Source organism: Tamandua tetradactyla, chromosome 2 (genome assembly GCF_023851605.1).
Source record: "Tamandua tetradactyla isolate mTamTet1 chromosome 2, mTamTet1.pri, whole genome shotgun sequence".
NCBI classification, from domain to species: Eukaryota; Metazoa; Chordata; class Mammalia; order Pilosa; family Myrmecophagidae; genus Tamandua; species Tamandua tetradactyla.
The window spans coordinates 102100727-102125599 of NC_135328.1; the positions used below are offsets into that span (position 1 = coordinate 102100727).

At 36.5% G+C, this 24873-nt stretch overlaps 1 protein-coding gene and 1 long non-coding RNA gene across 4 annotated transcripts in view; one reads left to right on the forward strand and one right to left on the reverse strand.

Moving 5' to 3' along the window:
• The first annotated feature begins 1441 nt into the window (after nucleotides 1-1441).
• LOC143673636 (uncharacterized) lies at nucleotides 1442-22568 on the forward strand. Its single transcript, XR_013170494.1, has 3 exons — nucleotides 1442-1604; nucleotides 19306-19461; nucleotides 21494-22568. It is a non-coding gene; the product is annotated as an uncharacterized LOC143673636 (long non-coding RNA).
• ABHD17B (abhydrolase domain containing 17B, depalmitoylase) overlaps nucleotides 20285-24873 on the reverse strand; it is a 39284-nt gene continuing 34695 nt past the window's right edge. For all 3 annotated transcript variants that reach the window (XM_077148422.1, XM_077148420.1, XM_077148423.1), the window contains 2 exons: nucleotides 24450-24629; nucleotides 20285-21111 (listed from right to left, as the gene is read on the reverse strand). In XM_077148422.1, coding sequence (XP_077004537.1) covers nucleotides 20892-21111; nucleotides 24450-24629 — 400 coding nt within the window. In that variant the 3' untranslated portion in view covers nucleotides 20285-20891. The remainder of the gene's footprint in view (nucleotides 21112-24449; nucleotides 24630-24873) is intronic.

Here is a 24873-nt window from a genome sequence, read left to right on the forward strand (position 1 = left end):
CAGACTGTGCAATGAGAGCACTGAACAATCTTGTCTAGCTCTGCAGGTGTTCATGCAGATTGACTGCAACTGCAAGGCCTTCAGGCTTAGCCACAGCCAACCCACAGAGGTGATCAAGGAATAAAGCAGTGGTAGGAATAAAGAGAAGCCAGGACATGACACTGCTCTCCAGGGTTTCCCTGCCTTTGGTTCCTCCACCTTCCATGCAATTTCTAGTGTAGTATTTTTTTGGAATTACTTTTTTTGCTGTTCCTTTTTTTAAATTAAAGAAGTTGTAGATTGCATTAGTTTGCTGAATGTTGCTGGAATGCAATATACCAGAAATGGAAAGGCTTTTAAAAAGGGAATTTATTAAGTTACAAGTTTACAGTTGTAAGGCCATAAAAATGTCCAAAGTAAGGCATCTAGAGAAAGATACTTTGACTCAAGAAAGGTCAATGTCTGTCACATGGAAGACATGGCTGGTGTCTGCTGGTCCTTTTTCCCAGTTCTGTGGCTTCCAGCTTCACATATCAGTGGTTTTCTCTTTAAGCAGGAAACGACCAAGGGACTTTCTATAAATAGAGATAACTAATATTCAGTTCTTCTGAGGCAGAACTCTGGGTACTGTTTGCTTCGCATCTCATGGGAAGGCACATGGCAATGTCTGCTGTGCTCTGCTTCTCCAAATGTCTGTGTCCGGGCATCTGCTCTCTGTGTCAACACTCAAACATCTCCAAATGCCTGCATCTGTTGGCTCTCAAGTAACTGTGTTTTCTCCAAAATGTCTCCCCCTTTAAAGGACTCCAGTAAACTAATCAAGATCTGCCTTGAATAGGGGAAGTCACATCTCCATGTAATCAAAAGGCCACACCCAGAAGTGAGTGGGTCAATATCCATGGAAACAATCTAATCAAAGGTTTCCACTCTATAATATTGAATTAGAATTAAAGGACATGGCTTTTCTGGGGTACATAGCACTTTCAAACCAGCACATGGGTTTACAGAAAAATCATGCATAAAATACAGATTTCCCCTATACCTCCCTATTATTATCTTGCATTAGTGTGATACATTTGTTACAATTAATGAAAGAATATTTTTATGATTGTGCTATTAACTATAGTCCATTGTTCACAATAGGGTTCACATTTGTGTGGTACAGTCCTGGTTTTTTTCCTTAATATTTATTTTAGTAACATACATACAACCTAAAATTTCCCCCTCTAACCACTTTCACATATATAATTCAGTGCTGTTAATTATGTTCACAATGTTTGCTACTATCACTACTATTAACTACCAACGCTTTATAATTAACCCAAATTGAAACTCTGTACAATTTAAAAATTAACGCCTCATTCCTACCCCCACCCCATCCCTTGGTAACCCATATTCTAGATTCTGTCTCTATGAGTTTGTTTATTCTGTTTATTTCATATCAGTGAGGTCATAATATTTCTCCTTTTGTATCTGGCCTATTTCACTCAACTTGAAATCTTCAAGGGTCATCCATGTTGGCATATGTATCTCTAGTATAATCTTGAGACTTCTTTCCTTCTATCTACTTCTTGTACAGCATATAATGGCTTCCATGGTCTATCACACAGAGCTCCAATTTTCAGGTCAGAAGCAGTTCTATTATCTTTAAAGTGCTATCATATATTATTCACCCCCTCCCCCGTTGTGACAATTTCAGTTTTAAATCTAGTTGGTTTATTAGCACTAGTCTCATAAACAACTACTTGTCATTCATAGACCTGGAATGTCTTCTCTCTTCACTTATTCCAGTTTCAACTGGTGTCTTGAAGTTCTCTTCAATTAATAATGAGAAAAATAATCTCTGCATGTACTGAATTTCTCTGTCTCTTTAAATATATATATATGTATATATATATATATAATTCACAATGAATTATTAGGTCTCTGAAAAGATGCAGAATAGGCAGGGCAGATTTTATGTTGCAACCATTTACAGATGAAGACATTGAAGTTTAAAGAGATTTGCATAATGTTACACAGCTAGTTAAGTGGTAGAGCCAGTGTTGAATCCAGTTATTTCTTGCTCTAAATCCCACCATCTTTCCATTAAACTGCTTTTCTAAAGTCTTCTCTATGTTGGTCTAAATATTTCATGATTCAATGATTGTAGGAGTTACAAATATGTTTTAAGAAATGGCAGTATTATTTTAGGGATCTTCTAAAATAGTCATTAAGACAATGGTTTGAGTGCAGGTGCTTTATTTGGGAAGAAAAGGAAATTCAAGGAGGGAAATGAGACAGGGGAGGAAAGGCAGTCAATAAAGTCTGTGAAATCAAGCCAGCTATGACTGCAGTGACTGAAGCTTAATCCCTCTGGGGAATCTCAGGGAGCCATGTAGGACACATGCCTCAGGGTTATCCCACCTGGATGTTAAGAGAGCTGGAGTATGCCTGAGCTCCCATCAGTCATTGGTTGAGGGCTGCTTCCAGCTGAGTGTCATTTTTCCAATACTTCCAGTCTGTTGGACAGTAAAGCAGGTTCAAGTTGCAAGAGAAAGATCTCACACAAGGAAATAGAGGTGCTGGCAGTAGGAAGTAGGGCTTGTATGCATGGAAGTGGTAAAGGAGAGGGAAAATGAGTGAGGCACCAACAATGTTATATAGGAAGCATCAATAAACCTTTTATACACTCATCATATTCACTTTTCTATAATAGTAATACTAATAAATTAAAGAATCTTTAGGATTGAATGTAGCTCTATGATTTATAGAGCCCTTTCACATATACCATCTTGCAGGATTACCAAATGGTTTTTTCTTCCGCTTCTGTAGTAGAATATGTTTATTATTTATTTATTTATTTTATTGTTTTTCTGAAGCAAGCCATACGTTTCTTGTGTTCTTTTTTTATTAGAAAAGTTGTGAGTTTACAGAACAGTCACACATAAAATACAGGATTCCCATATACCTCCCTACAGCCAACACTTGCATTGGTGAGGAAAATTTGTTACAACTGGTGACAACACTTCTTTTGTAATTCTACTTTTTTTTTTTACAGTAGTTACATTTGTTGCAATTGAGGAAAGATTATTAAAGTAGTTGTATTAGTTTACATAGGGGTATTTTCCCCCTGTATTCCCAACCTATTATTATTTTTCATGCATTTTATATCTACTCATACACTGGACAAAAGGGGTGTCAATCACAAACAAGGTTTTTACAATCACATGGCCACAAGATGAAATCTATAAAGTTATGTAATTACTATCAAATATCAAGGCTACTGGATTAATAATTTCAGGTATTTCCTTCTAGCTATTCTAATACACTAGAAACTAAAAAGAAATATCTATATAATGAGTCAGTCATAATCATTTGTTAAATCTTAACTTCTCAAATACAACTCCTCCCTCTCATTTTTTTTCTTTTGTTTTTTATTAATTTAAAAAATTTAAAAAAAATGACAAAGAAACACAAATGTACTTAACATATGATCATTCTGTTCTACATATATAATCAGTAATTCACAATATATCACACAGTTGCATATTCATCATCATGATCATTTCTTAGAACATTTGCATCAATTCAGAAAAAGAAATAAAAAGACAACAGAAAAAAATTCATGCACACCATACCCCTTACCTCTCCCTTTCTTTTTTTAATTAATTTATTTTTTATTTATAATACATAACCACATACAAACACATTCTCATCATATGATCATTCCATTCTTGCTATATAATCAATAACTCACACTATCATCACATAGTTGCATATTCATCATCAGGATCATTTCCTAGAACATCTGCATCAATTCAGAAAAAGCAATAAAAAGAAGACAGAGAAAAATTCATACATACCATACCCCTTACTCCTCCCCTTCACTCATCACCAGCATTTCAATCTACTAAATTTATTTTGACATCTGTTCCCCCAATTATTTATTTTTTTTAATCCATATGTTTTACTTGTCCATCGATAAGGTAGACAAAAGGAGCATCATTCACAAGGCTATCACAACCACACAGTCACACTGTGATAGCCATATCATCATACAATTATCTTCAAGAAACATGGCCACCAGAGCACAGCTCCACATTTTCAGGCAGTTCCCTTCAGCCTCTCCATTACAACTTGAATAACAAGGTGATATCTATTAAATGCGTACGAATAACCTCCAGGATAACCTTTCGGCTCTGTGTGGAATCTCTCAGCCACTGACACTTTATTTTGTCTCATTTTGCTCTTCCCCCTTTCGGTGGAGAAGATTTTCTCAATCCCATGATGCCGAGTTCCAGTTTATTCTAGGATTTCTGTCCCATGTTCCCAGGAAGGTCCACACCCCTGGGAGTCATGTCCCATGTAGAGAGGGGGAAGGTAGTGAGTTTGCTTGCTGTGTTGGCTGAGAGAGAGAGGCCACACCTGAGCAACAGAAGATGTTCTCTTGGAGGTGACTCTTAGGCCTAATTTTAAGTAGGCTTAGTTTATCCTTTGCAGGATTAAGTTTCATATGAACAAACCTCAAGATTGGAGGCTCGGCCTATTGCTTTGACTGTCCCCACTGCTTGTGAGAATATCAAGAATTCTCCACTTGGGGAAGTTGAATTTTCTCCCTTTCTCACCATTCCCCCTAGGGGGCTCTGGAAATACTTTCCTTTTCACTATTCAAATCACTCTGGGATTTATCTAGGCATCACTCTGGACAAACCTACAAAATCTCATGCCCTATGCAAAGTTCCAAGTACTATGGTGTTCGATTAAGCTGTCCACATAAGTTATATTAGGATATGCACTAGTCAAAAGATAAATTGTGTACCAAATAAACATTTTTTGCTTGTCTCACACATATGTTAAAATTTTAAAATCTTAATTACCATCTATTTTCAACACCCTGTATTGTTGACATTCCTTTGTTCTTCCTCATGCAGAAACATTTTTAAATTTGCGCTTTTAGTCACTATCATTATACACTCTAGACATTTCTAGATTATACCATCTCAGTCTTTATTGTCTATCTTTCCTTCTGATTTCATTTGTGCCCCCAGGCCTCCTCCCTCTATCATTCTCACATTCAGCTTCATTCAGTGTTCTAACATTATTGTATTACTTAGGTAGTATTGTGCTATCCATTTCTGAATTTTTACAATCAGTCCTGTTGCACAATCTGTATCCCTTCAGCTCCAATTACCCAATATTTACCATATTTCTATCTTCTGATGGTCTCAGTTACCAACTGAAATTCTCCAAGTTCATTCACTAATGTCAGTTCACATCAGTGAGACCATACAGTATTTGTCCTTTTATTTCTGGCTAATCTCACTCAGCATAATTTCCTTAAGGTCCATCCATGTGGTTACAGGCTTCATGACTTTATTCTGTCTCACAGCTGCATAATATTCCATATGTATATACCACAGCTTGCTTAGCCACTCATCTGTTGATGGACATTTTGGCTGTTTCCATCTCTTGGCAATTATAAATAATGCTGCTATAAACATCAGTGTGCAAATGTCCTTTTGTGTTCTTGCCCTTATGTCCTCTGAGTAGATACCTAGCAATGGTACTGCTGGATCATGTGGCAATTCCATACTTAGCTTCCTGAGGAACTGTCACACTGCTTCCACAGTGGTTGTGCCATTTGACATTCCCACCAACAGTGGATAAGTGTGCCTCTTTCTCCACATCCTCTCCAGCACTTGTCGTTTTCTGTTTTATTGATAATGGCCATTCTGGTGGGTGTGAGATAATATATCATTGTGGTTCTGATTTGTATTTCCCTAATAGCCAGGGAAGTTGAGCATCTTTTCATGTGCCTTTTGGCCATTTGTATTTCCTCTTCTGAGAAGTGTCTGCTCATGTCTTTAGCCCATTTTGTAATTGAACTGTGTGTCTTTTTGTTGTTGAGTTGAACAATCTCTTTATAAATTCTGGATACTAGCCCTTTATCTGATATATCATTTCCAAATATTGTCCCCCATTGTGTAGGCTGTCTTTTTACTTTTTTGACAAAGATCTTTGATGCAGAAAAGTGTTTAATTTTAAGGAGTTCCCATTTCTTTCTTTCTTTCTTCAATGCTTGTGCTTTGGGTGTAAGGTCTAGGAAACCGCCTCCTATTATAAGACTGATAAGCTATTTCCTGGCATTTTCTTCTAAAAGTTTTATGGTCTTAGATCTAATGTCTTTTATCCATTTTGAGCTAATTTTTGTTTAGGGTGTGCGATATGGATCCTCTTTCATTCTTTTGCATGTGGATATCCAGTTCTCTAGGCGCCATTTATTGAAGAGACTGTTCTGTCCCAGGTGAGTTGGCTTGACTGCTTTATCAAAAATAAATTGTCCATAGATGAGAGGGCGTATATCTGAGCACTCTATTTGATACCATTGATCAGTCTATCTATCTTTATGCCAGTATCATGCTGTTTTGACCACTGTGGCTTCATAATACACCTTAAAGTCAGGTAGCGTGAGGCCTCCAATTTCATTTTTCTTTCTTAGGATATTTTTAGGTATTCGGGGCACCCTGACCCTCCAGATAAATTTGGTTATTGGTTTTACTATTTCTGAAAAGTAAGTTTTTGGGATTTTAATTGGTATTGCATTGAATCTGTAAATCAATTTAGGTAGAATTGACATCTTAATTATATTTAGTCTTACAGTCCATGAACATAGTATGCCCTTCCATTTATTTAGGTCTTCTGTGATTTAATTTCTTGTAGTTTTCTTTGTATAGGTCTTTTGTATCTTTAGTTAAATTTATTCCTAAATATTTTATTCTTTTGATTGCAATTGTAAATGGAATTTTTTTCTTGATTTCCCCCTCAGATTGTTCATTATGAGTATATAGAAACACAGTATGAGTATATAGAAACACTACAGATTTTTGAGTGTTGATCTTGTAACCTGCCACTTTGCTATACTCATTTATTAGCTCTAGTTGTTTTGCTGTGGATTTTTCAGGGTTTTTGACATATAGTATCATATCATCTGCAAACAGTGAGAGCTTTACTTCTTCCTTTTCAATTTTGATGTCTTGTATTTCTTTTTCTTGTCTAATTGCTCTGGCTAGAACTTCCAACACAATGTTGAATAACAGTGGAGATAGTGGACATCCTTGTCTTGTTCCTGATCTTAGGGGGAAATTTTTCAGTTTTTCCCTGTTGAGGATGATGTTAGCTGTAGGTTTTTCATATATTCCCTTTATTATGTTGAGGAAGATCCCTTCTATTTCTATCTTTTGAAGTGTTTTCAACAAGAAAGGATGTTGAGTTTTGTCAAATGCCTTTTCTGCATCAATTGAGATGATCATGTGGTTTTTCTGCTTTGATTTGTTGATATGGTGTATTACATTAATTGATTTTATGTTTTACCATCCTTGCATACCTGGGATGAATCCTACTTGTTCATGTGTATAATTTTTTTGTGTGTGCTGCTGGATTCGATTTGCAAGAATTTTGTTGAGGATTTTTGCATCTATATTCATAAGAGAGATTGGTCTGTAGTTTTTTTTTTTTTGTAATATCTTTGTCTGGCTTTTGTATGAGGATGATATTGGCTTTGTAGAATGAGTTAGGTTTTTTTCCCTCCTCTTAAATTTTTTTTGAAGATTTTGAGCAGGATTGGTACTAATTATTTCTTGAATGTTTGGTAGAATTCACATGTGAAGTCATCTGGTCCTGGACTTTTCTTTTTGGGGAGCTTCTTAATGACTGATTCAGTTTCTTTAGTTGTGATTAGTTTGTTGAGGTTGTCTATTTCTTCTCAAGTCAATGTTGGTTGTTCATGCCTTTTTAGGAAGTTGTCCATTTCATCTACATTGTGTAGTTTATTAGCATAAAGTTGTTCATAGTATCCTCTCATTAATTCTTTTATTTCTGTGGGGTTAGTGGTTGTGTCTCCTCTTCCTGTTTTGATTTTATTTATTTGCACCCTCCCTTCTTCTATTTGTCAACCTTGCTAAGCGTCCATCAATCTTATTGATTTTCTCATAGAACCAAATTCTGGTTTCGGTGATTTTCTTGATTGTTTTCATGTTCTCAATTCCATTTATTTGTGCTCTCATGTTCATTATTTCTTTCCTTTTGCTTGCTTTGGGGTTAATTTGCTGTTCTTTCTCAAATTCTTCCAAATGGAAAGCTAATTCCTTGATTTTTGCCTTTTTTTTTTTGTATAGACTTTTAGGGCAATAAATTTCCCTCTTAGCACTGCTTTTGCTGCATCCCATAAATTTTGATATGTTGTGTTTTCATTTTCATTTGCCTCAAGATATTTACTGATTTCTCTTGTAATTTCTTCCTTGACCCACTGGTTTTTTAAGAGTGTTTTGTTGAGCCTCCATATATTTTTGAATTTTCTGGCACTCTGCCTATTATTGATTTCCAGCTTCATTCCTTTATGATCTGAGAAAGAATTTTGTATGATTTCAAGCTTTTAAAATTTATTGAGATGTGCTTTGTGACCCAGCATATGGTCTATCCTTGAGAATAATCCATGATCACTTGAGAAAAAGTGTATCCTCCTGTTGTGGTGTGTAATGTTCTATATATGTTTGTTAAGTCTAGCTCATTTATCGTATTACTCAAATTCTCTGTTTCTTTATTGATCCTCTTTCTAGATGTTCTGTGCATTGATTCCTCCCTCTCATTTGATCATTTTCCTAACCTTCAGGGATATCTGGGTAGTGGCCATTCTAACTTCTTTGTGATTAAAAGGGATATGTATATTATGGGGTTGAGGAATGAAAACTGATATTCTTGGAGAGACTGGTACCCTGAGTTTCAGGGCTTATCTGGCATAGGAGCCATTTGGAAGCTTTAAGTTTCTGACAAAATCAACATAATAGGCAAAACTTTTCATAGTTTTAGAACCTTAGAGTTTTCAGAAATGCTGTTGGTTGGGGCTTGGCATGTGGCAATCTGCAACATGTGGCTGATGTTTACATAAGAGTAACCTCCAGAATGACCTCTCAACTCTATTTTAAATCTCTCAGCTACTGCAACTTTCACTCATTTCTCCTCTCCCATTTGATCAAGAAGGCATTGTCAATCCCATGATGCCAGGGCTAGGCTCATCCCTGGGAGTCATGTCCCACATTGCCAGGAAGACTTAGGCCCTGGGAACCATGTCCCATGGAAGGGAGATGGTAGTGAGTTTATTTGCAGAGTTTGGATTAGGGAGAGGTCATAGCTAAGCAACAAAAGAGGTTCTCTAGGGGTTGATTTTTAGGCATAAGTATAAGCAGGCTTAACTTCTCTGCTACAGAAATAAGTTTCATAAGATCAACTCTCAAAATCAAAGGCTTGGGTTATTAAATTGGGAGTCCCTAATGCTTAAGAGAGTATTAGGAATTCCCCATGTGGGGAAGCTTAATAGTTTCACATTTTTCTTCAGTCCCTCAAGATACTTTGCAAGTATGTTTTTGTTTTCTGCCTGAGATACTCTGGAATATATCAGGGCATTGCAATAACCTGTACAGAATAACAAGATCTCATTCCCTATTTTAGGTTCCATCTAATTAGATAGTTTAAATAAATGACCAGACAGATTAGTGTGCCAAAGAAAATTTAAATTTTGGACAAAATAAATATCTCCTCCTTTATTCTCACTCAGAAATTGAAGTTTAAAATACAGACAGTATCATTCATTACCCCTTATTCTAATTTACCTCAGTCCTAACCAGATCTGCTTCATTCATATCTCTAATTGAAATCTGATCTCTTTTTCAGTTTCTTTAACAGTTGCTCCATGGAATAATGTTGACTTTCAGAGCTGCAGAACTCTGAGTCTCAGGTGTCACACAGATACCCAAAGTTCCAAGGAGCTACACAAAGAGCACTGCACGTCAGAATTTAGAGATAACAGTTAAAACTCAGGAATAAATGTGACTGCTATAAAAATTTACAATCTAGGAATCTTTACAATGAGACTTATTGAACATTTAGTCCTCCTTAATCATTCATTGCCCAGTCTCTGCCCCCTTTCTGTCTTCTGATTACCTATGCTCTTAAATTTAATTCTCGGTGTTTGCTCATTATAGTTAGTTTATATTAGTAAGACCATAAAATATTTGTCCTTTCATTTTTGGCTTATTTGGTTCAATATAATTTCCTCAAGTTTCATTCACCTTGTTGCATCCCTTACAACTTCATTCCTTTCTGCAGTTGCACAATATTCTATCATATGTACACACTACAGTTGAACCTTCCACTTATCAGTTGATGTAACCTTGGGCAACCTCCATCCATGGGCAATTGTGAATGTCGCCATGAACAACAGTGTGAAAATGTGTATTCATATCCCTGCTTTCAGTTCTTCTAAGTATATACCCAGTAACTGGTTTGCAGGTCTCATGTTCTTTTTTGAGTAGTGATAGTATAGCAAAATTGTCTTTTCTTCAGTGAGCAATTTTGCCATATTTTTTACATAGTGTTTTTCTGTTTGTTTGAAGTTCAACGTTCCCCTTTTTTTAACAAACAGTCTTTTGAAGTAAGCAGCTCTGTGCAGTTATCGCTGTTTTCTGGGAAAGTCAGAGAGAAAAAGTAACATGGTCAATTGCATTGAACCCTCTTAGGATGTATAAAGTTTGTCTCCTCCATGAGTTCTCATAAATTTAAAAGCTTGCCTTTTCCTATCCTTAGATGATTTTTCTAAGTCCCAGTTTTCCTTATTTTAGGAATTTGCAGATTTTTTTTGTGTGTGAGGCAGGCATGGAAGTAGGGAAACGTAAGTGAAACTGACGGAGAACATTTTTGGACCCTAATCTAAAAACTTGGAATGATATATGCTAAAATGACATTTTGGAACCTCTGTTTTTTTAAAACAAATTCAGTTGTTAGAATCACAAAGCACAAACCACATACAGATGAAATTTAAGTCAAATGATAAAATTTGCCCATTTGTGCACATTTTATATATTACGTAGTAGAAGGAATCATTTCTTCATTAAATAGTTTAAAGTGCTAGTCCTTTCCACTTTTCCAAGGCCTATTGAGATGAGCTTATTTCCAAGGCACCATTAAGAAATATTGGGGGAATTTCAGGACAGTCAGAGGTGGGAGATTTTCTGTTTATTAGCTTGTGTTTCAGGCTAGTGAAATAGTAACACTGGGCAATCTCTTTACCTCCTTCTGGGTTGAACTGCTTTAAAAAAATTCCTCCATTTAAATTAATTCTGGAATAATGCAAAGGGGCAATCCTGCTGTGGAAACTCATGTTAGAATGAAAAAAGAAATGAAAAAAGCAGATTATGTTAAGAATTTGTTCAAGGTGTAGTTTCTTGTAGGTCATATTTTTGTTTCAATTCAATGGGAAATGTAATATTATGTTATGATATCAAAGAGTTTATATTTTAAAATCCTCCCTAAAAGACAAAATATTTTTATTAACAAGCTAGTAATTTATTTTTTAAGAAACTAAAAAAACCCTAACAAAATTTGAATATATCAATTAAGAAGCAAAGTAAGTGAAAAAATATATTCAGGAATTTAAAAATTTTATTTTAGGAAAGGTGAGCACTAGGGATTTGCCACTTTAGATGAGTCTTTTCTGAAAATACAAGGTTTTTATTTGTTGTCCCAGTGAACCATACTACTTAGATCTTAGGGGGCATCATGGCCCTGAACTTCCTGGTATTATTTGCTTGTCTTATCTTCAATCCTTCTAGTTTAATTCTCGGAATTTAGAACACAAAAGTGGCATGTGTGGGGGCAATAGTAGATACTGGAGCCAATGTGTCCTGAGAACAGAGAGGATTGGACAGGACAGGAGGTGCATTTTGCTCTCTTTTTTGCTTTGGTTCATCCAGCTATATGTCACCTTCCCAGTAAGACCATCATTTTAAGGCATTGAAGACAGGAACTTTTGGTGTAAATTCTGTCAGTTATAGATATAGCCAAAGTAAGAAATAAGCCAGCTTTAATTGGAGAATTCCAGATCCAGTATTCTGTTAATTTGCTGGTAAATTGGCATATTATGAAGAATAAAACTCCCTAAAAGTTTTCTAAAAGTAACTCATGGCCCTCCACTCATCCTTTCTAGATACTGATCACCTAGATCCCTGTGCCAGTTTATAAATATAATGCTCTCCTAGAAAAGCCATGTTTTTTTTTTTTTTTTTTTTTAAAGAGAGAGGGAGGAAAGGAAGGAAAGAAAGACAGAGAAGGAAGGAAGGATGGAAGAAAGGGAAACATTTTCTTATTTTATTATATTTTGTTTTTATTTGTTTGTTTTTTACATGGGCTGGGGCCGGGAATCGAACCGGGGTCCTCCGGCATGGCAGGCAAGCACTCTTGCCCGCTGAGCCACCGCGGCCCGCCGAAAAGCCATGTTTTAATCCTGATCCAACCTTGTGGATGCAGCTATTTCTTTTAATCCTTATTTGATAATGGAGGTTGGAATCTTTTTTATTAGATTATCTCCATGGAGATGTAACACATCCAATTGTGGGTGTGAACTTTTGATTAGATGGAGATGTGACTCCACCCATTCCAGGTGGGTCTTGATTTGTTTACTGGAGTCCTTTAAAAGAGAAAACATTTTGGAGAAACAGAGCTTAGAGAAACGACAGAAGCCTCAAAGCTGACAGAAACTTCACAGCAGAGCTGATACAGATGTGGACACATGGAGAACAGAGACATGGATATTTGGAGATGCTTGGAGCCCAGCAGACGTTGCCATGAGATGTTCAGCAAGCCAGAACCTGGAGAGAGTCAAGGGAAGCCCAGAGATGAAAGCCAGCCCCAGAGAAGTGAAGTGAGGAACCCTGACAGGAACAGAGGCTGAAGGCATCCGAGCCCAGGAGCAACGGACCAGCAGATGCTAGCCGTGTGACTACCCAGTTAACAGAGGTGTTCCTGACCCATCAGCCTTCCCTGAATTAAGCTATCTTTCACTGGATGCCTTAGCTAGACAGTTTTATAGGCTTAGAACTGTAAACTTGTAACTTATTAAATTCTCCCTTTTGAAAGCTGTTCCAGTACTGGTATAATGCATTCTGGCAACCATAGCAAATTAACACAATCCCTTTAGAACATAAACAACCCCTTATATTTTTCTATTCCTTTAGAGCACTGAAAGTATTCCTATTTAGGACTAACATTTTTTCTTCATAGAAAAGATCCAAGACTAGTAAAATAGATATTATCTCCTTAATGGTAGCTCAGAGATTAGTTAACATGTTTAAGAATTCAGAGTTATCTAGCCTCCAACTCTCTTAAATGGCTAATTTTGCTAGTTTCTCTTCTAAAGTAATAATTTAAAGAGACCAGAGGAAAATGTAAAGTCACAACTTTGAATTATGAGCCTATCCTATTGATTAAAAACTTGCAAATGAAGAACAAAAAGGAAAAGTCTTATCTCTTTAGAACGTTTTCTTCCTTTATATTAATTCAACTGTCAAGAAGCCTTCAGTTACCAAAAGAAGGGTAAAGAAATATAAAGAAGGAAAGACAGAGCATTTGCCCTTTAGAAATTTTCAATCCAACAGATAAGAGTAATAGCTTCTTGGGGGGCAGATCCAAAATGCAGAAGGCTTGTGTCTTTGAGGATCTTTTTTTTACAACATTCTGCAGGGCACTATATGTTTAGAGACCTACCTAGAGCTAGCAGGATTAAAAGAGATGGTATACAGAGGGTACGAGGGTAATTCAGTGGTAGAATTCTCCACCTGCCATGCAGGAGACCTGGATTCAATTCCCAGCCTGTTCTAGTTAGCTAGCTGCTGGAATGCAACACACCAGAAATGGATTGGCTTTTAATAAAAGGGGATTTATTTTGTTATTTCTTCAGAGGAAAGGCAGCTAACTTTCAACTGAGTTTCTCTTACATGGGAAGGCACGAGGCAATCTCTGCTGGCCTTCTCTCCAGGCCCCTGGGTTTCAACAACTTTCCCCGGGGTGACTTCTTTCTGCATCTCCAAAGGCCTGGGCTGAGCTGCAAGTGCTGAGATGAGGAATGCCAAGCTGCTTAGACTGTGCTACATTGCGGTCTCTCATTCAAGCACCAACCAATTAAGTCAAATGTCCTTCATTGCCGCAGGCACCCCTCCTAGCCAACTGCAGATGTAAATCAGCAACAGATGAGGTTCACATACCATTGGCTCATGTCCGCAGCAACAAAACTAGGTACGCTCACCTGGCCAAGTTGACAACTGAATCAAACTACCACACAGCCCATGCACTTCCCAAATAAAGAAACCAACAAAAACAAACAAAAAAATTCAACAAATGGTGCTGCAAATATGGGATGCTCACATGGAAAAATAATGAAATGTGATCCCGCCATACAGCATATCAAAAAAAAAAAAAAGAAAGAAAGAAAAAGAAAGTACATAATCCAATACCTGTTGTATCCAAGATGACTTCTGGGAAACACTGAAGGACCAGAAAGACTGCTGTAGCCACAACAGTAGTTTTTAGGCTTTCCTTACAGATCCTCCTTATATTAGTCTTTTTTTTTTTTTCAAACCCTGGCATTTCCAGAGTGTAAAAATGTAGACCAAATGTGGACCAAATCCAAACTAAGGATTTAAGTGGTGAGGAGGCAAGACTAACTCCTAGTCATACTTGCACCAATACAGCCTATTTCCAACATTTAAAAAAGCACTTTCCTATTATTTACTCATATTCAAACTTACTATTAACCCAGAATCTTTTTCTTTTGCTTGGGCAGGCACTGGGAATCAAACATCTGGCATGGCAGATAAAAACTCAGCCTGCTGAGCCACCGTGGTCCATCCCTGAATCTTTTTCCTTTTATATCTTTACTTCATGAATTGTAAAATGTTCTTTGACAGGGTGCTTGGGTTGAATTTATATCTACTCTGACTTTCTCCTGATTAGGTCTACTTGTTTGGAAGGATTTATTAGTCCTAGAGCATATTACGTTGTTTCTCCAAATTTTGCTTCTTTCTGGTTTTAATGCACCCATTCCTTCATTTTCAATGTCACTTTAAAAATTCTCTTCCTGGGTGGGCCATGGTGGCTCAGCAGGCAGAGTTTTCACCTGCCATGCTGGAGACCCGGGCTCGATTCCTGGTGCCTGCCCATGAAAAAAAAATTCTTTCATATTCCCTGATATTTGCCATTCCCCAACTTTTTGTTTTAATGACTCTAAAGAGGGCATGTTCATAGCCATCTCAACAGCTATTAAATAGCATTAATTTCAGGCTGTTTGATGCATACTATAACTTTGTTTCCTCTCCATTTCTCAAATGGGTGTTGAGCCATTTAGAAGTCATCCTCTAAACATCAGCAAAAGTTAGAACTGCTGTGTTAGTTTCTTGAAAGTCTTTTTGAGGAAACACATAAGACTATTTCAGTAACATTCAGCAGAGTAGGTTCTCAGCAGCCAACCTTAGAAATCCAGAGCTGCTGAACAGAACCCAATCTGCTAGTCAGCCAATGATTAATTTTTACCCCAGGATGGGGGGGCGGGTGGCAGCCTTGGTCTTGACTATTTGGTTGTTGCTTCTGCAGCCTCTGAGGGAGGCACCAAACCTTCAAAGGCAGGTGAGGCTAGAGATCTACCTGGCACCTCCATAAAGGTGGCTCTGGAGTCACAGCCAAATTCTTGGGGGTGCTGTTTACTTCTTCGCAGGAGCCAGCTCTCCTGCCTTTAGCCTGACTCTATTTCCACACCCAAGCTGCTTATCACCCCTCCCTGGTGAGATGACCACACCAAACGTGTCATCCACAATGCTTCTGCTCCATGTTGTACAATCTCTCAGGGACACCATATAGAGGCCCTGACCAGACTGAAGGGGATATGTTGATGCTGCCGAGAAGACAACCATACGTGCACATGGAAGCCCTAGGAAGATGCTCTTAACCACTGACAAGGAACTGACAGCAAGGACCTACCAACCCTAGTGTTGCCACCTTCCCAAGGCCCCACCAAAAAGTGTTTTGCCTCTCATCTCCTTATCCCAACAGGGTATCTTGAAACGTGTCTTCAGCTGAGTTACCCATAACCTGAAGCATTCGCATCTGCCTGTTTCAGTGCAAGCCTGCCATGTTTAAGAGAGGAATCAACCTTTATGGATGACATGGAGGTAGTTCCCAACATGACTTGGTGATCATACCCTCTGCTATGTTCAGAGTCCTAGGGATGAACAGACCAACTGATTCAGTATCACTGAGAAAAAACAGCCTCGTGGCCAGAGGTGCTAGGAACGTCAGGGCCAGGAGGGACAGGGTTAACTCAAAAAACAAATGTCAACGCCACCCTAGCACCCAGAGATGAATGGCCACCCCAGAGCCTTGGGGGGATCAGATGGGGGTCAACTCCACCTTGTCACTTTGTTTAAGCATTAATTACAACAAACACCTCTCACAGGAGGTTGGGGGGTGGGAGGGAGGGACTATAAATGTCTAGCACTGACTTTCAGCATGTTTAAATTGTTGGGTTAAGAATTTCCAACTAGGTACTATATGTGAGAGTGCTTTGTAGGAAATAGGTTTATAGAAATGTAAGTCATTATAATGATCATACTGCTTATTATACTCCCTGCCCCCCCAAATTCCTGACATTGTCCAAGTACAAGGAATCCTCCCTTTTTTCCTCCTCCCTCTTTCTCTCTTTAGGCTTTTGTTTGCTGCTTACGTAGTCAGGCAAAAAATGCATTTCAGAGTTTTAGCCTTTATTAGGTTCCTATGGTTTCAGAAGCCCAGGCTTCTGAAGATAAGAACCAGGTTTTTTTTTTCTTTGTTTCTTAATTATAAAAAAATCATATAGCAATATAAAAGATACTTTTCTAAAAATAAAAAAAGGGGAAAAAAGTCACCCATAATCCCATTACTTCAACCCAATCATTTTTCATTGTATATATTCCCTTCTGGTTTTATTACACAGGCATTCACTTTATTTTACGGAAATATAATTATGTTAATACATCATTTCCTTTTTCTTTTTTCACTTAGTATTACACTGGATACTATAGTTCATTCTTGACAGCATCACGTGTAGTATGCTGATTAGAAGTTTTGATTATTGGTCTATGAATCCAACATACTTAGCAGGTAATTGGAAAACAGCTAAAAAGAAAGATTAGAATGAAGTATATTTTAACATTTTATTTCAAATATCCCTACGTCTATAAACCTACTATTTTCCCTATGTCCTCAATACTGCCTTAAGCAGTTCTTGTGGGATAAAAATTCTGAAATAATTATTATAATAGCTAAAATTTGCATTTTATCAGCAGATAAAACATAAAACATTTTAACATCTAATTTTTCTAATATAGGAATCTCATTTTTAAAAGTATAACTATTAATTTTTTCCTAGAAGTGCTTTAATTGCATCATGTAAGTTCAAATACATGGCCTACTAAAAGAAATAAAGAGGGAGTAAATTAATTTCAATTCCATCTGGCTTCATATGAAAGAACCAGATGTAGTCTACTAGTTTTTAGCTCACTGACATTTATAAAGACTCTATGCTTTAGTTCCTTTTTAAACTCTAATATCACGTAGGCCATTTCCAGGCTAAGGTGTTTGCTTCCTTTCTTAGCATTACTCATTCAAAGATTAAGTCAGAGGTATAGTCTGTAGAGAATATGCTTTCTCTCTTTATACTGTATCCTGAAAATTATAACTCAAAACATAATTTCAAATACATCCATGAGTTATGACATTTGATTATTATATATTTGGGGAATAGATTATAATGCAACATTATATTTATAGTATTTGAATAATTGCCTATTTTAAAACAAAGCAATGAGCTAAAACCCATCTATCTCCAATTAGTAATAACTATTTTGATACTTTTCTCAATGTAATTGCTTATTATAGCAATGTATACTGCCAGCCATTTCCCAAGGATTAGAGTTACCATCTAAATGGCATCATGTTTGTATGCACAAAAACCTTGTATCATAAACAAGCTATCTGGGGCTACTCTAGCCAAGGTTACAAACTGATCTGCACTATTACATAGGTGTGCAGCTACAAGATTTTCATTTAACACTAGAAATGTAAGGGATTATATTAATCGGTTCAATTTCTTCATTTCAACTGAGAAAGTTGAGGCCCTGAGAGGTAACTTGCCCAACATCATAGATTGAATTGGTAGTGTCTGCTAAGAGGGCAGCCTAGATGTGATCACCAATTTGATTGCTACTTTTACATCATACTGTCTTATACATGTCACAGGGTAAGCAATACTCTGAGCAGGTAGGGGAAATCTGAATGGAATATAATACTTTATTTAAAGGGAATTTACTATTACAACTAGTTCGACTTGTTTAAATCTGGAATTTGTTCACCAGCCTCTATGACAGATGTCATTCAACTTCTGTTCTGCCTTCAGTGATAAGATACCCATTAATCCCTTTTCTTTGATGGACGAGTAACTATACAGGTTCTTTCTTACATTGAACTCTAATCTGTCATACTGTAATTTTTACCTTATAGTCCTAGTTCTGCTCTGAAAACCAAAAAGAATATAACTGTACATGCCTCTCATTATTTGAAGACAGCTGTTGTTCCTTAGCCACATAATCCTTTAGCTAGTCTTTGTGTTTAGGTTTATGGGAATCTTTCCAACTTGATAAAAACACCTCACATTTGCTCTAATTTGTAAATATCCTTTCAATTCTTCCTGAAATGAAATTAATATTGCAGATATGGTTTGACTAGCACTTTATATATTGAGATTATTTCTCCATGATGTATTTTTCAGTACTCTAAGATTACATCAGTTTCTAAATAGGCTCACATTATTTCTCACAAGCTAAAATCTCTAGATTTTTTTCACCTATAAACTGTTGACAGTTTCATATTTCTATCAAGACTTTCTATCATTCCTGGGATAAAGATCAGGTCCTATGATATCATGTATGATTAAGTCCCTAACTATCCTGCTAACCTCATCCCCATGCCAAGCCTTCCCCTTGGCCTCTGACCTTCTTTTATTTCAAATGTACCATCCTTCCTCTAGGCTTCCACATACTGTTCCCCTCAGGCAGGAATGTCTTCTCTGGGCCACCCTGGTATAGACAATTCTTAGTTATCCTTCAAAGCTCAGTTCAAATATACTTCTTCATGGGACTCTTTCTGGTCCTGCACCCCACTTTCACCTCATCTTCCCTTCCCAATAATATTTTTGCCTATTATAACATTTGCAAATATCCTTTGGCCCTTATCAAAATAGTAAAAATACTATGCAATGAGATATCCATCTCTTCAGTTATAATGTGAAGTCTTTGAAGAAACCATCTATGTCTATCTTCTTTACCTCTATAACTCCAGCACCGAGCATAGGATTTTGCATGATTGAAACAGTCAATAAATATATGTTGAATGAACGCTTAATTAATATGATCAATATTTATATTTTCCCAGGAGTTCAAAGAAGACTTTAACTAAATCCTGGATTGTATGTCGCACAAAGAAGGAAATGTATAGGCTCCAAGCAATCTTGTAAAGGAAAAACTTACCCAAAAGGAAGCAGTCACAAAATTTAGAAAACTATAGAATTATGTCCTATAAATATGAATGGTAATTTTTTTTCTCTTTTTTTTTGGTGGGTGTTGAGGAGTATGGAAGAAGGAAAACAAGCAAAGCTGAGTAGTATATTTGTTGTTTTACTGTTAATTTGACACATCTGAACCAAAGCATTCACAATACTTAAAATACTTTGAAGAGAATCATATACTATAGTCTTAGACATAACCATAGAACAAGCAGAACAATTAAAACTACATAAGGCCTTAAAATATATCCACAGTGTATTATTTCAATATTCATTCATTTACAAATTAGACTACATACCATTAATTTTATTTTTATTTTTCGTTCATTGTTTTATTCAGGCAGGATTCATTCAAGGAAAGGCAACTTAGTTTGTGTGTTTGTGTGTGTGTGTGTGTGTGTGAGGGAGGAGAGAGAAAGAGAGAGTTTATTACTATATTGGTTAATATAAAAGTCATGAATGAAATGTTTTCATTTCTCCTATATTCAGGAGTATATCCATGAAATTCTCAGATAGTAATCCAAAACAGTAAGTTCTGTTTCAAAAAATAGTCAAAGTGAACCTACTAAGGGATCAAATAGCCAGTCTGTTTGCAGTCCTGAAGAACTAATGGATTTTCAGGTTTTCATATATTTAAGAGTACTGGAATTCTACAAGATTAGTCTGAGTTTAAAAGAACATTGCATACAAAATCATTCTTGATGCTCTAAGTGTCTTTTATATAACTGAAATGAAAAATTTAATTAGTTGCCTCACAGTACCAAACTTACAAATCAAAAGTTGTTAAAATTCAGTGTTGTCATGACTTCTCATTTACAAGGTAACTAGTCTGTAAATTAACAGATGGCATAAAAATTAAGACTTACATCATTTTTTAAAAGGAAGAAATGTACAATAACTAGAGAATACAGAAAACTCAATGTATTTTACAATAAAATAATTGTTTAAACCTCTATCCCTGTACAACAGGGTTTAGGTCAATCCTAATGAACTTGGGTGTTTCCATATTTTTTACAGTTTATGAGTACTTGAACTGTTTTAGATACACAGATTTTTAAGAGAATGATATTACATTTATATAGCAGGGTAAGATTTAGTACAGTGAGATGTTTAAAAATATTTATAAATTTGTTTCTGATATGCAAAAGCATCTGACAATACTTTTACGGCATTTGATTTTTATAGAATTAAAATTTCATACAGTACTCATCTTGATGTTTAAAAAAAATTCACAGAAAAAATATAAATTACACGCCTGACTGCATGATACTGTTTATTTCCAGTTTCTAATTCTGGTAATTAAAACCTTCATTAAGTCTGTTAACAAATCATTACCTGTACATTTATGAAGGCAACCGACATGATTTGCAAACAAAACCTTCAGGTTTTATGTTATTTACCAAGGAGTGCAGTTCAGCAAGGAAAGAAAACCCAGTATGCAAATTTACAGAATATTTTACAAATTTACCAGTTCCTGTGACACAAACTGTTTCAATCTCTCAAGGTATTGTCCATAAAGTTCCACATCATTGTGACCTGCTCCTTCAACCCAGAGAGGCTCCACGGGTCTTTGGCAACGCTCAAACAATGCGAGGCCATGTGAAAAGTCAATGACTTCATCTTCAGTTCCATGAATTATTAATACTGGGGAGGTTATCTTAGAGATTTTATCAATGCTGTAGGGAAAAGGGAGGGGGGAAATCAATAAATTAACTATATGAAGGAACATAAGGCAAAATTTCTTAAGCTATAAAATTTGAACTGAACTGCCTCTGAATAAGTTCAGAAGGGACAGAAAATACTTGGATTTCAAATAAGATACACAATACCTAACCTAAGATTATCTGAGGACATTCATACATGTAACAGTTACTGTCACCCTAATACCCCTTTCTACAATGTTGAGAAACTTAAGACTTTAAGGAAGGGAGGAAATAAGGACCATTTCAGCATAATTTTCATTATGAGCTAACTACATCCCTCTCTATACTCATAGTATTTCTTTCTGACTCCTAACCCCCTCCTAAAAAGACAGTAAAATGTGTGCTTTTGTTTTAGGTCACAAAACAGGAGCTGGAAAACAGATGGATGTCTCAGACAACTGACTAAATGGAAGAAGAAAACACAATTTTAAGCAGATAAAACATAAAGCACAAAACCCACCCAATTTATACCATGGATACTCTAGAAGGCTAAGGAATTGATATGGGAATGAAGGCAGTGATTGAAATATATAGGATTTGTTCTAAGTTTCAGTTAGGCCCGTTACCCCAGGTGCCTTCTCTTTCTTTATCTAGCTGGGTAACTGTCCTCCCCCAAGGCAGAATACCAGACGGGCTGAAGACTAGGGGATTGCCAGATACAGTTTACACAAAGTTATCAGAGACCAAGTAAACATACACATGCTAGCTGCTATGAACCCACTTTCCCTAGTTGGCTCCAATATGCTGGCAGCCAGGCCTTCATGCCCCAAGGAGTAGTCTTGAAAAAAGCCTTCTTTGGAGAATACACCTGCCTTAAAAGAAAAGAAATATAAATACTGTCACGGGGGTGGGGTTTCCCAACTAATAGGATTAACCAGATCCCACCACAGTGAAGCTCACAGTCAATAAGCTTTTTCATTGGCTTCATATCAGCTCTAGAGTCCCTTACTCTTACATATGAGCAGACAACAAAGAACAATCAGACATCAGAGGAAATCAAATAATTTAAAAACGTAACTTGGAGGAATCAGAAACTACCTGGAAAATAAGCCTCGAAACCAAACAAACAATAAAAATAACTTAAAAATTCTTAGAGAAGACATTATAACCATAAAAAGAGAATGGAATCTTGAAAACTGAAAGCATGATGGCAGAAACGAAAAGTCTGGCTGAATGGTTACAAAGAGTTGATAAACTCACTCAGAAAGTAGGGCAAAAGGGACTGAATGTAAACAGAGAAAAGATAAGGATATTGGAGAAGCAGAAACCAAATAATGGCAATTTCTGAAAGTGAAAACAAAATGGAAAGGAAGAATCATCCATGAAATACTTTAAGGCAGCATTTGGTGAGAAAAAATGTTTGAGTATATCATTTGTTGTCACATGTTCAACAGAAGAGTGAAAACAAATAAAAAATAAATTTATATTTTCAAATAGTTTACTGTATGTGTTGTACTCTCTATTGGTGGCTGCTGAAATGAAAGAGAGAGCTAGAGTTAGATGTAAGTTGGCAGCCTCATCATCCCAAATACCTTCCTACCATTCTTACTACTGAACAGGAGAAAAGCAGTATACTGAATTACCAAAAAGAAAAAACACAAAACAAAATAAAAACTCAAAACTGCCTATAGTTTGCTGTAGTGATAACATCATATGCCCCTGTTGGCTGAGTTTCTCTATTAAAGTGACCCCTTACAGGCTAATGACAAAAAATTTTGTCAACTTTTCCCTTCTTTTCTTTGAGAAAACCAGTATTAATTTTTTCCAACTATGAAGAGGAGGAGGTGAGAACTATCATACTGTCTTGAGAAGCAATGAAGAGAAATAGTAGCTTTCCTTTCAAATCCATCTAATACTGTATGTTCACAGACTTTGTGGGGGCAATTCTTATTCTAGAGTTCATTTAAGATTCAACTTTTTTGCAATTCACTTCTTTTGTAAATTTGATTATCATTCACTCACTCCTCACTCATTTTTTTTTACACATACCATACCCCTTACCCCTCTTTCACTGATTACTAGCATTTCAAACTAAATTTAACATTTGTTCCCCCTATTATTTATTTTTATTCCATATGTTCTACTTGTCCGTTGACAAGGTAGATAAAAGGAGCATCAGACACAAGGTTTCCACAATCACACAGTCACACCGTGAAAGCTATATTATACAATCATCTTCAAGAAACATGGCTACTAGAACACAGTTTTACATTTTCAGGCAGGTCCCTCCAGCCTCTCTGTTACACCTTGAATAACAAGGTGATATCTACTTAATGTGTAAGAATAACCTCCAGGATAACCTCTCGACCCTGTTTGGAATCTCTCAGCCACTGACACTTTGTCTTTTTGGTCGAGAAGGTTTTCTCAATCCCTTGATGCTGAGCCTCAGCTCATTCAAGAGGTTTTCTCAATCTCTTGATGCTGAGTCTAAACTCATTCTAGGACTTCTGTCCCATGTTGCCAGGAAGGTCCACACTCCTGGGAGTCATGTTCCACGCAGATAGGGGGAGGGTGGTGAGTTTGCTTGTTGTGTTGGCTGGAGAGAGAGGCCACATCTGAGCAACAAAAGAGGTTCTCTTGGGGGTGGCTCTTAGGCCTAATTTAAAGTAGGCTTGACCTATCCTTTGTGGGGTTAAGTTTCATATGAACAAACCCCAACACTGGGGGCTCAGCCTTATAGCTTTGGTTGTCTACACTGCTTGTGAGAATATCAAAAATTCAACTGGAGGAAGTTGAATTTACCCCCGTTCTCACCATTCCCCGAAAGGGACTTAGCAAATCCTTTCCCACTCACTGATCGAATCACTCTGGGATTCATCGGGGCATCACTCAGGACAAATCAACAAAATCTCATGTCCTACTCAAGCTTCCAAGTACTTATGGTGTTCAATTAAGCTGTCTTGAACTCCTCACTATTTATACACAATGTACTGAATGGCACCATCCTCCATCAGTAGCTCATCAAAAACCAGGGAGTCATATTTACGTCCTTCTTTAGTATCACATATCCAGCCTGACATTGTTATGTCAATTTAATTTTTCAAATTCATTTTCTTATCTCCAATTCTAGTGCCACTGTCTGGGCCTTAGTATTTTTCTCCTGGATTATTACTGCTCTTATATTTCACTCTGCAGACTAGTCTCCTACCACCATCCTCTTCACCAAGAATTATTTTTTCACAATTTCTATTATAATTGTAAAACAGAAATTCATGGCTGACTGGACTGTGTCACGAATACCTTAAGCAATGGAAAAAAAAATACACTCATGAAAGCTATAGAATTAAACCATTTTGAATATTGTTACTTACTTTGGGAATGCATCAAAACAGTAGGTCTTCTTGGTATCGGGAAAAGCAACTCGCATTCCCGAGGTCAAAGGAGAATGAAGAATAACAGCAGCACTCTCATACCGAGCAGCAAGATCCACAGATGGTACTGTCCCTATACTCTGGCCATATATAATCACATTTTCAGGGCGAATGCCATATCTATAAAGTTCAGAATTAAAGAAAAAAAAATTGGGCTTGTATGAAATATTCAATCATTCCTAAGGACTTGATCTTAAAATAATTCAGAATGAGACAATGTCAATTAATTAATATTAACAATTTAAGTGCCCGAGTTAACACTACATATTTCATGCTAAAATAAGATCTGTATTTTTACTCTATTTGCTATAATAAATTCTATATTTTCATCTTATTTTATCTTTTGGAAAAATAATTACTAAGG